At 46.3% G+C, this 12718-nt stretch overlaps 1 protein-coding gene across 1 annotated transcript; it reads right to left on the reverse strand.

Moving 5' to 3' along the window:
• Positions 1-1759: 1759 nt before the first annotated feature.
• On the reverse strand, positions 1760-12252 carry HIF1AN (hypoxia inducible factor 1 subunit alpha inhibitor). The gene is made up of 8 exons (XM_068399863.1): positions 12058-12252; positions 10641-10891; positions 9253-9401; positions 6768-6913; positions 6155-6261; positions 5722-5785; positions 5373-5483; positions 1760-4191 (listed from the first exon to the last, which is right to left on the reverse strand). Exons 1-8 carry the CDS (start codon positions 12220-12222, stop codon positions 4147-4149), a joined length of 1038 nt encoding a protein of 345 aa, XP_068255964.1. The 5' UTR covers positions 12223-12252; the 3' UTR covers positions 1760-4146.
• Between the last annotated feature and the right edge of the window lie 466 nt (positions 12253-12718).

The raw sequence follows: 12718 nt of genomic DNA on the forward strand, positions 1-12718 counted from the left end.
GGCAAGATGGTGACTTCAGGACCTCCCAGGACATTGATGGGAGAGGTGCGACCTCCAAAACCGGCATGGAAGATTAAGAGCATAAACCAAACAGAGCACAAGGAAGCTGTCCACACATGTGGCGGAAGGAAGGCTTAGAGAAAAGCGCTTTGAAAACACATGTGCAAAGGCAATACTCCCTGTTGCAGTTGCTGCTCTGCTTTCAGGGCTGGGATGGCAGCACGGGTTGACCATGCATCAACACAGAAGCCCACCCAGAGATTGTCAAGTCTCAGAGTGCACCATCCCCATTCTAGGACTCTATAAAGAGCAGCTGGCTGAGTTAAAGGTTGGCTTGCTCATTGGTAAGAACTGCTGTAAAGAAAAAATGCAGCAGCCTTGGCCCAGGCCTGCCCCTCTTTCCCTTAAGAGCTGCTTTGATGATAAGGGTCTCCCCCTTCACACCCACCTGTGTTAGACTACCCTCATACCTCCTCAACCCTGGCGCTGATCCTGACCCGCTGGCTTCACCTTGGACATGCTTTATCACTCCAAATTTCCTGAGTGATCGCTGGGCTGAGCCTGACCCCCTTGATCATCAAGGGGGGAAAACAGTGCATCAGCCTAAAAACCTATGCTCTTCTCTTTCTATGGCAAAGATCCTGCAGCCATGAACTACATGGATTAAGAGAAAATTCACTTCTCCTTAGAAAAATTCCACTTTTCAAGAAACAGGGGAATGGGGGAAGCAAAAGAAAAGGAAGGTATTATAGGACCTAAGATAATAAAACAAGACTGAAAGTACAAGTGAAAAATCTTGGGAGTCTGATCTGGTTTTCAAATGATACAGCTCTCATCCCTCAGTTTCCTCTCTCTCTGCACAACTGGCGACATCTCCGAGCTTTATGGTGCCAAACGTGCATGTTACCCAAGAGGCATGTGCACAACTGAAAGACTACAGGATCAGACATAACAGACCACTAAGTTTAGTGGAACAGAAGCAATCGTGTATTCAAAGAGATGATGATCCCAGCAGGCACAGCAAGGAAGGGTGAACGCCCATGGTCAAAGACGACTTTATCCACTTGTCCTTCCTACTCCCTCCACATTCCCACTGTCCCCCAAGGGTGTGAGGAGAGAATGCCAATTGTGGTACCCCAGGCTCAGACAGCTGTTTCTCTTTCTCCCCACCACCCCCAACATCCCTAATAGCTATTCAACTCTTTTAAATAAACTTTTAAATAAACTATGTCTTTATTAGGTAGAGAGGACTCCACTGCCCAAGGCTGCTAACATACAGCAGAGGTACACACAGAGGAAGTCTCCTCCAACAATCTCCTTGACCAAAGTATGAATCAGATAAAGGACCAAAGGGAGGACAAGATACCCCAAAGGATAAGCAATTGATAGAAGTCATTAGACCTGATAGTGTAGTTTGCTCCATTGGTCCCATCAGTGACCAGAGCATGGTGACACCATTCAAGTCAGCAAGGAGGGGAATTTGTTCCCTCACCATCACCACTTGTTGTTGTCAGGGTTCAAGGATACCATCTTATTTCCCAACTTTCCTTTCAGGTTTATGAGGGTAGTATGAGGAAAGTCGTGAAGACACACAATAATGCAGTTGGTATTGCAGTTCTGAAGGCAGTTCTAGAGACCAGCAGCCTTCACCAGTGAAGAATACAAATGGAGTTATCAGAAAGACTGAAAAGTAGCTTTATATGCACATCTCCGTACACAGCCCTCCTATATAGCCACTGACACAATAAAAGCCACACAGTTCTGTTGTTCAACATTGGTTGTATTTAAGAACTACACTTCAGAAGGTACCGTGTGTTTGTCACACCCCACCCCCTGCACACACACCCCTAGCAAAGAACACACAGAGCTTCCCAATACCATGGCAAGGGGCATTGAAAGCACAAGGTGAAAAGGGAAGGGGGGGGAGTCAGTCCATCAGTGCATTGTAAATGAGCTTTCACGATGTCAAGTGCAGCAAAACCTGTTCAGACACTTTAAAAGTTAGACCTTTGGCAAATAAAGAAAAAAAAAAAAAAAAGGATCCTAAAGTTCTGGAAGTACCATTCTCTCTCCACATGGGATATGAACTCCCACCCTGAGCTTCAAGAGTTGATGGTGCCTAACAAGCAGTACTGGAGACTATCATGTGCTGAATAAATAGCACAGAGATGGGATTTCATTTGAGCATCTTTAAACCAAGGGCATGTGCCCAGGATTCCTGGGAAGGCCTCGCCTTTGGACAGTCAGCAGCTTAGCCTTCTCCCTCCCCTGCCCAAAGTCTGAGCATTGATAAGTATCCAGCTGAGTGACCTTCATTTGGATCTAACTACAGCTCCAGAGAGCCTGCAACAAGTAACTTGGTAGTCAAACTACTCAGTGACATGGACATATTTCTTAAACAAGGACCCTGCAGCTGCCAATTACACTTCATTTGTTCTGACCTGTAAAGGAGCCAGAAAACTAGACCCTGGGACCACTTGCTCGAGTAGCCTTTCACCTTTGTGCAAGACAAGCTCACAGCAAGTGGTCTATGAGCTGTCCCAGCAAAAGATGGGGCCCAAGGCCAAAGATGGAGCACCTTCTTGAGCAGCATGTTCTTAGCACATTTTTCAGAACCCCATGTCAGAACAAGCCCTCAAGAACAAGAGGGAAAACACTGGGAAGTCTCAACAGAACACATTCCCCGCTATTCTCTGGGATGAGATATAAGGGCTATGGAACAGCTATTCCCATCTCTAGCTCTTGGGACCCGTAACAACCGCATCAAATATACAAGACCTTTGTACCACCCCCAAACCAGGGACAGCAGCACAGCATACCTCAGGGAATAAAAAGCCAGCCTCCATATGAGCCATTTGCATGGAAGAGGAGGATGAGGAAAGCAAAATTATTTTTCGGGGTGATTGCTGAGGACTCTTAAACAAAGGCTTGCCTGGTTCCTATGCCCTGGTCTTGTCACTTCCCAGCGTGCCATGTCAAGTCCCAGAACACAAAAAGGACCAAGATAAATTTAATCACATTTCAACAGAAAGCCCTGACCTCTTTCACGTGACTGTACAAGGAAGGGAACCATACACTGGCATGGATTTAACTGATGGACAGGAGCCACACAACATCAGACAAACATGCGCACCTGTGCGCAGCCACACACACTTGAGTTCTTGCAGTTTCAGTAAAAAGGGCACTTTCCCGTGTTAGTCCGAGGAGCCAGCACCCCTGGTGTGGAGAAGGGTGGCTCTGTACCTATCTGACACTGCGTTTTGAGTCTAGCTCGGCACACCTAGGGCATTTCTTTTGAAAACGTGGCTTAATATTCAAGACTTGGAGAGTGCCCTGGCATTTATGCATCTCCCTTCATAATGCTACATCCACTTTCAACCACACTGCAGCTTCAGAAGAACGGGAGAGAAGCCTTCGCTTCCCAGAGAAAGCTGTCAGAAAGGAGGTTTATCTAGACTCCTACAACACAGATGTTACTTGGAGAGCACAGGATTTGGTGCTCACACACTAGATGAATTCACTCTGATCTCTACCCTGTACTAAGTCTAAAGCACAAATGTCTTGAAGAAACAGAATCATTTGTCCAGTTGCTCATCACACACAGGCCATCTCACATGTTCGTTTCCATTATACAAAAAGGTGCCAGAGTTGAGTGTGGACAAATCCCCTAACAATAGAGGACTATGAAACCTATCACTTCCCATCTTATATCCATTGCAGGCACCAACACACAAACCCATCCAGGAGGCCCAAACCCCATGAGGCTGAGGAAACAAGAACACTCCTGGTTCTCCTCCAAGCTCTTCTTCGAATGCCTGAAAATCCTGACGCAATACATCCGAGTGCCAGAAGCCATTCTCCTTGTTGTGGCAAACAGGGCAGAGGGAGAAGAAACAAGTTAGTGAGCATGAATCCAGCTTCCAGTAAGTGCAGACTCTTTCTTGGGAGGTTCGGTTAGATGAGAGTGGAGGATGAATGGGGTACTAACAGTTTTGCAGTTCCAGTAGCCCCCTTTATTGTACCGGGGCAGGGATGGGCCAGGAAACCCATCAGTCTGTTAAGTGCTGCGTGCAATACTAGCGCTCAGTATCTTCCATTGCTTGTGAACAAAGCAGCTCCAACATCAGTCACCCGGGCAGCCAGGCATTAGTCATACCGTCCCTTAATCATCATATTCAACAAGGGACCCACCTGTTCAAAGCAAAAACAGATCATTAGCCAGGACAGTTACAGAGAAATGGCAGCTGCAGAGCCTGCCTCCTCTGCATCACAACAGCTTATGAGCTGAGCAGCCCAGGGCAGAGGATCTCAGCACACAAACTGAGCCTAACTGGATCAGTTTCAAAGTATTTTCTAGATAAAACACCGGGGTACCCTTGAGCATATCCTCAAATACCCTACCAAAATTGCAGGGTTCTCTGCCAATACCCAACTTCAGTTGTCACCAGAACATTGCATCCACAGTATTTGTTTGAATCTTTTTCACTTCCCACCCTAGATTTGTGATTTCTTAGTAGACACTATTAAAAGAAGAAGCCAATAGTCATCAGCGGCTGCTTTTTACAGGGCAGAGAAGGAACATTCTTACTTATTGAATCCTCTCTGGTCCTTGGGGTCACTTTGAAGGAAGGCTAAGACTGATGATTTTGCTAAGGTTTTGTTTTCAGTCAAGACCACTCCCGTTTCTCAGCACTGCCTGATCACTGAGGGAAGTTCAGCATGCTATGGCAGCAAGACAATCTCAGGGGAGAGGCATGATCTCACATGAGTGCGCTAAAGAGGAGTTCCTGCACAGTGGTAAGGGTTACAGACCATGAAAACATTTCTATTCACATCCAATATTTCCACTTTCAGATCAGCAGATCTTCAAAAGCACACTCTTAGTACTTCAATCTCTTTTTTGCAATACAAATTCGTTAAAATTGCAAAGAATTCAGAGATGACAGAGACGTGCATTAAGGGGGAAGCACATGACTTAACAGAAGAGATTTCTCTTATTTAAGAGATTTGGACTCAACAGGTAAAACAGTTTTATTTTTCTGGCAAATACCGGGTATTGTTGCTGCACAGAAGACTAAGAAGAGTTTGGTAGCAACACTTCCCTGGCGGTGCCCAAAGCCAAATTACACCTTCCTCCACATACAAGAACAATACGCCATTATTTGAGGCGGTCCTCTCCAGAATTACAATTTAAAGAGCTTGCCTTTTGTAGCCAAAGGACCTTCTGAAGACAGCTGAAGCATTCGCAACAGAGTAACCTGCTTTCTCCTACCCTCACTGTGACACCTGCAGAGCCAAGTAGTTGGCATCTTGAGTTTTGCATTAAGCCATAGCAATTTCAATAACAGTGACTATACGGTTATTTTTTGTACCTCTTGTGGATTTCCTAAGGCTTCTCCCAACATCTTCTCAATGTTCCTCATTATCGCAACTTTCTGATGAGCCTTTAACGGATATTCAATTCTCTTTGGGGTTGGGGCACCCTGAAATATCAAAAATAGCTCATTGCATACTTCCCGAATTAGCAGATTATTCCACCTTCTCCCAGCCACCCAGTTCTTCACACACCACTCAAAAGAGAGAAAGTAACTTTCAGCTTCAAAGCAAAGAATTTGATGCAATTAAGTTCTCACACTGACAACACGTGCCAATACACCTCTACCTGAACAAATCCTCTGGGACAGAGCTACCCAAGCTGCACAGGAAGGTGCTTGAACTCACCTTGTACCAGAAGTTCACAGTGATGGTAGTCCCCCCATTCAGGAGAGACTCAATGTGGTGCCACCTGCACAGAAACCACACAAAAAAGAAAAGAAACTATTGCTGTAGCTTATAGTGAAATACGTTGGATGGATGAGTTCAGACTGCACTAGACAAGCCTTGCCCTATAGCTCCACCATCAAGACCTCAGAACTTTGGAAAACTCTCCTTATTTAAATACAGATCCTTTTCTTGCACACATTAGTGGAGTACTTGCACAATAACGTCGTGTCAGGGAGAATCACCACTCTCATTGAACAGATAGGAAGTAGAAGTAGATTGGCCCAAGATATCACAGAAAATATCATACTTGCTGGAGAAAGTCAAAACAAAACTTTTTGACCTTTCAAACCTCTGTTTGCTGGTCAGTGTGCAGTGCTGCCATCCTTCTTACCAGTACATAGGTATGTAGAGCACATCCCCAGGACCCACCACTGTCTCATAGCCGACCACGCTCTGGAAGTTCGGAAACTTCTCATAGTCAGGATTGTCAAAGTCCACCTAACAGAAGAATACATTACAAAACTCAGAAGAACTTCCTGCAATAACAGTCCTCATTATTGGCTCTCAGTATCAAATCATCCCGATCTTTCCTATATGGATTTTACATTCCCATTTGCACCTTAACTCCATTGCAAGGTCCTGCAGTATTCCCAAAGTACCATCAACTTAGACAGCAGTCCTGCAATTTGTCTCTGAGCAACTCTGTGTTTGACCAAGCAATCAATGAAACAGAACAGAGGAGGTAGCAACTGCAGCCCAGTTGCGCTATCAGTAAGGAGATTTTTATAGCCCTAGCACTTGCAAGTCAGGACTAGACACAAACAGAAACACCACCAGTCCTTCCATCTGTTCTCAATGTATACACCAATTAACAGATCTGAACACAGGTTTTGCAAAAGCTCAGCAAGTGTGCAGCTTTAAATCCAGTGCAACTTCCTCCCACCTCACATCTTCACGAACACCCTTTTTTGGCATGGAACAGAGAACAGATGTGCTACTCTCACCTGGCTCTGTCTGTCGCATGGATGGTGCACAGGATAAGGGTAGAGGCATTCAAACTGATCAGGAGGGAACAGGATACACCTCTTGTAACCCTTAATCTGAGCAAAGAAGTTCTGCTGCTCATCATAATGAGCTGGTGTCACGTTCCCTACACAGAGAGAAAATACAATCATCAAGACACTCTCATGTACAGGCAAGAAAGATGGAAGCAAGTTATATTCCTTGCTAAAGACAGGAAATATACTCCCACACACTTCAGAAAATAAGGAAAATGACCACAGGAGTGTTACAAACTGATCACTATACCAGTCAGCCTTTATTAAGCAGTCGCTACCCTACTTAACAATTTCCGCTCTAAATCCACATTCAGCAACTTATGCTCTACAAGATTAGGATTTCCAGCTCCTTTCCATGAACAGCAGATGGTGAACATTGACGGGAAGCTTTTTCATGGAACACTCTGTTTAGATGACAAGTTGTGGAACAGACTTTTAAAAATTGTTAGTCTAGAGAAAAGGAATCTTAACAGTCTAATTTTGAAAAAAGTCCTAGCAGTTTTACAAGAAAACAAGCAAACAAATCTCTGTCATTGGAGCTCCCAATAGTACCTCCTCAGTCTGATCAACGGTTATGAAGTTTGATTGTCGCCACTAGATCTTAAATTTAATCAAACCTTGACATACAGTGGGTCATTTTGTACCCCTCACAACTACGTTTTTCAGGCTGTTTGCCAATTCAGATATTACTCTTTTAGCTTGCTCTTTATATGTATTATCACAGAATCAACCAGGTTGGAAGAGACCTCTGGGATCATCGAGTCCAACTGTTGCCCTGACACCACCCTGTCAACTAGACCATGGCACTAAGTGCCATGTCCAGTCTTTTCTTAAACACATCCAGAGATGGTGACTCCACCACCTCCCTGGGCAGCCCATTCCAATGTCTAATAACCCTTTCTGAAAAGAAATTCTTCCTAATGTCCAACCTGAACCTCCCCTGGCAAAGCTTGAGGCTGTGTCCTCTTGTCCTGTCGCTAGCTGCCTGGGAGAAGAGGCCGACTCCCACTTCACTACAACTTCCCTTCAGGTAGTTGTAGACTGCAATAAGGTCACCTCTGAGCCTCCTCTTCTCCAGGCTAAACAACCTCAGCTCCCTCAGCCGTTCCTCGTAGGTCAGACCCTCCAGACCCTTCACCAGCTTGGTCGCCCTCCTCTGGACTCGCTCCAACACCTCAACATCTTTCTTGAAGTGTGGGGCCCAGAACTGGACACAGTATTCAAGGTGCGGCCTCACCAGTGCCGAGTACAGAGGGACGATCACTTCCCTAGACCGGCTGGCTACACTATTCCTAATAGAGGCCAGGATGCCATTTCACTGAAGAGAATTCAGATAACAGTTAACCCCATAACTTCACTAAATAGATCATACAATCACATGGTCCTGTAAAGACACTCCTTTTTCTAGCACAGACTGGTTAAAGACAATTGATAACAGGATTTTAGTGACCATATTATGGCCCATAGGGAAGTGTTGGTACAGTGCTTTTAAGTGACGTTCTCTCCTCTCAGCTAGTAAAACAAGTGGCAAAGACAAACTACTGTAAGTAGAGCGTGACTTGTTGCAAAAGAGAAAACACATCTGCTGTCAGAATTGAACAGCCATGAACTGCCAAGCAATCATAATTGGACAATTATAATTGGATGTGATGGCCACATTGATTATAGCCCATCCCACTTCACAAAACTGTGTATGTTCCTTGCCCAGTTATTGAGATTACTTTCTACTAGAATGCTCTCCTTGCCAACAGCGTAGTAGGACCTCTGTCTTCTAAGGCACCTGCCTATGAGTCAGTAACCACATGGATTTGGAATTCCACTCTATCCACGTATTTTTAGGATTTATCCATCTTCAAGTTCTACAGTGCCCTCTAACCTCTCAAGAAGAAATTCAGCTCTTAATTGAAAGGGAATTCTTCCCCACAGTATACCAGCCCAAATAAGAACAAATGCTTCACAGAATAATCACCATTTCCTCCTGGGTAGACATTGGACATGATGAGAAAAGCCCAGAAGACTAACTTTGCTCAACTTACAAACCCTTTTCGTTTTAAATCTGCAACTCTGCATTTTAAATCTACAGCATCTGAAGCATTCGAACAATAAACAGGTCTCAGAATATGATTAGCAATTACTGAAAATACAGCCCTATCAGCATCACACAGAGCCTTTCCATGAGCAGGAGATTGCATCCAGGCATTCACAGTACGTCTCTGGGGAAACACAGGGTATTCCTTTGGTTGCCTCCTCTCTATAACCCAAGTTCAGTTGTGACAACAGTGCCCTCCCAATCCAAAGCTTTAAACTACTTGCTGAGAAGGAACACTTAGAAACTAGTGGAAAATGCATTTAAAAGACCTTCTGGAACTGAAATACAGAACGGCTGACCAAATCTTCTCCCCTTCTCCTCCAGTCAGAGGAAACCACTTACCTTCCATGCCAATAAGAAGCAAGTTAGAAGTCAGTTGACCCCAGCCACGTTTTCCTTGCTGCTTGTTAATCCAGTTCCAGTTGAAGCCAAGGAAATCCACCACAATCTTCCTTCCAACTGTGTCATTCAGGGTTTGCTGCAGATACAGCCTGTATTTCCCCAAAGAGAAGCAGAAAGGAAGTATTAAGCTTTGTCATGAACATAAAGTCATATCTCTACATCTCTTCAGAAAGACATTAAAACAAAGAGGCATAACTCCTAGAGACTCTGTTCTATCACCACACACCATAAACACCTGTGGAAAGAAACAGCTTCAAAAAGTCCCCAAACTTTGCTGAAAGATTTCCTGGTACAGGAGGGAACAGAACGCAGTTCTGTTTGAACAATCACAAGAGAAAAAGCATTTTAGAGCAAGAACAACTCCCTCACAGTGCAGGAGGAAGAAACTGTAAACAGACTGGCCACTGTCAAATATCAAACACACTTATGAATAATCCCCAGCTAAATGCCATCACTCTAACTCATCTGTGCTAAGAGTTACCTCTTCTATCAGAAGTGTGCGAGGGCAAAAAAAGGGCTCAGGAAACCCAGCACGTTTCAGTATTAAATTACTTTAAAGCCGTGCTTACATTTAGACACAGAGGATCAGAGGAATCAAACATCTGTATTAACAATCGCAGCATTGCAGACCACTGTGGTCTGCAATGCTGGAAGAAAAATGCTCAAGGACTGCCTTTTCTTTTGGAAAAAGTACACCCAAAGCTGAGAAAGAAGAGAAGGCACAGATGATAAGTGGACACAGACAGAGTTGCTTCCAATTAAGACACAATAAAGCATCCATAACTCCTTTTAGAGGGCTGGTGACTGAAAAAATTAACTGGGGGTTTAAATACAGTTGCTAATAGTTACACTCCATATAAACGTGAAGCTCCTTCTCAGTAACTTACAGCTCTTAGTAAAATACACCAAATACACAGCACGTGTGCAACCTTTTCTCATCTTTCTGAAAGAGGTTTAGCACCAGCTACCTTGGTAACCTGTAAAAAAGGCTGAGTGCCATAGCCTGTACCTTTTCATCAGACAACTAAGCTCCTCTACCAATACCATAGTCTGCCAAAGGAAAGTGAAGCTTAAGGCTTTCTCTATCCAAACCCTGTCTTAGACAGAGAAAAAAAAATTCTCTGCAGACAGTGTGAACTGTTTAATTAACTAATGATATGACTTTTTTAATCAAGCAACAAGGTTGCTGTCAAGTAACAGCTCTACAGCAAAAGCAGGGCTATAAAAAAATAAAAGTTTGAGAGGTTTTAATCATCAACACTCACTGAAGAGAAATTTACCCCCTACTTTGACCTGCAGAACTGGAGAACCCTCCATGTATCACTTACCTCTCAGCACTCCCTTTTTGTTGTATGTCTTTGAGTCTGTCCACAAACTCAGCAAACTTCATCTCTTCCCTGCTCGACTTGGGTTTGAAGTTCTTAAAATTGGCCATCTTCTTCTCATCGTAGTACAAAAACTTGTGTGTGCTGGCACTATACACTGAGAAGTCCCCATTGCCAATATTTTCCTGGAGGTAGTCCAGGTCCCATTTCAGAGCAGGATAAACCAGATTCGTATCTGTCAGCACCACCGGCTCCTGGAAAGAAACAGGAAGTTTATTGATTCAAGGACCTCTTGAACTTGAGAACAATCACATTCATTATTGCAAACACACAAACTCTCTTTGAAAAAAGGGTATTGGAAAGGGCATTTAAAGGAATCAGATACCATGGTCTGGGGAGAACAACAAGCAAAACATGATAGAAAGTTTTAAGAAAGTGGTGGCCTGCTCCTACAGCAAACTCCTAGTAGCAATGGAACAGATCTCATTATCTACTTAGCTAATCTCTAACACTTGAGGCTAAACAAACAGCAGCTGGGAACAGTTTTAGGCCTACTTGGTCCTGCCACGTAGCAAGGAAACACAGTAGATTCTGTCTGGTCGCTTCCAGCCTCAGCTATGAAAGGGTAAATGCCAGCAGAAAGATACCTCTGAATCCAGAGACAGATAACCTTCAGCCATCAAAAAACTGAGATTACCCCACCTCTTCTACACCAAAAAAAAAAAAACCCACTACAATAGGAAAACAAAGGACGACAAAGGACATCACCTACCTTCTCACCTATAAATAGTAAGCAACCTAAACAAGAATGACAGCTGCTGTTTTCAAGCTGTGCATGCATAGTGTTCCTTCTTGCAGACTTTCTTAAAAAAAAAAACCAAACAAAACCAAAACAACTAGCCATCTTACCAAAACTCAATTGAGCTTGTCCAGAAACAATACAAGAGCCACTACTACAAGGCAACCTTCACATCTGTGGCCACTCTCATTTAGAAAATAACGAACACGTGGTCATGGTTTTACACAACATTTCCATGATTTCCATCCCGAGAACAAAGCACTTTAAGCAAACGTTTCCTGCAAATTTCACCACTCAACGCTGTGGCACCGAAAAGAAACGTCCACTACAACTAAGCAGAACGGGACAGCGGCAACAACAAAGCCCGCGCGGGGCGGGGGCACGGCGGGCGCTCCGCGGCAGGCAGCGCGATAGCCCAGAGGGACAGAGCCGGAATGGGGAGGCGAGTGCACCCGGGACGGCACCAGGACACACGACAGCCCCGCACCCTGCGAGCCGCTCAGCGGGCCCTGCTCTGCCCAGCCTCACGGGCAGGGCTGGCAGCCCCCACGCCGCGAAGCACAAGCCCCCCCGGCCCCGCCGCAGCCCTCGGGCCGACCCGGCCGGCGCTGCCCACCGCACCTCGTTCTCGATGAGCTCCTCGGCGCGGGGGTCGCTGTGGCTGAGCCGCGGGATGGGCCGCGTCTCGAAGGAGTAACGACGGAACTGGGAGTCACTCCAGCCGGGCCCTGCCGCCACCGCCGGGCCCTCCCGACAGCCCGCCGCCGAGGAGGAGGCCGCCGCCATCGCCGCCGCCACCGGAGAACCCGAAACTAAAAAGCCGGAAGCGGAAGTTGCCCACCTATGGCAACACCGGAAGCCAGGGGAGAAGGCGGGAGGTCGAGGGGGCACCATGGAGAGGGTGGGAGGGAGCGGCGGCGACGGCGGCGAGCAGCGCCCCCGCGCGGGGGAGGTTGGGGACGGCTTCCGCTCCCCTCCGCGGTTAGGCGCTTTCCGAAGTTTTGGGCCGCCCGCGGGAGCTGGGTGCGCGCGGGCAGAACCCGCCACGGGAAACGGAACGGCTCGTCCGCGGTGGCGGGGGCACCACGGCACAGCTCTGCGTTGCTGTGGGGGACTCGGATCACCGCCGCCATGGCAGGCAGGCCCGTGCGCCCCGACATGGCGGCCGGGCGCCCGCGAGGCCTCGCTTCCTCTGTGGAATCGTTGTACGACGGCCGTGTACGGGCCCTCAGGGCCCTCGGGGCTCGGCCCCGTGCCGCCCTGCCTGCAGCCAGGTGGCGGC

Source organism: Nyctibius grandis, chromosome 4 (genome assembly GCF_013368605.1).
Source record: "Nyctibius grandis isolate bNycGra1 chromosome 4, bNycGra1.pri, whole genome shotgun sequence".
NCBI lineage: Eukaryota > Metazoa > Chordata > Aves > Nyctibiiformes > Nyctibiidae > Nyctibius > Nyctibius grandis.

What these genes read in the sequence shown, in the direction of transcription:
- HIF1AN (XM_068399863.1), bottom strand. Translation starts at nt 12,222, where the DNA reads ATGGCGGCGGCCTCCTCCTCGGCGGCGGGCTGTCGGGAGGGCCCGGCG. An exon ending in CATGCGACAGACAGAGCCAG is followed by an intron (nt 6,262 to 6,767) that starts GTGAGAGTAGCA and finishes TTCTTCTGTTAG; the next exon opens with GTGGACTTTGACAATCCTGA. An exon ending in CTCTACATACCTATGTACTG is followed by an intron (nt 5,786 to 6,154) that starts GTAAGAAGGATG and finishes GTTTCTGTGCAG; the next exon opens with GTGGCACCACATTGAGTCTC.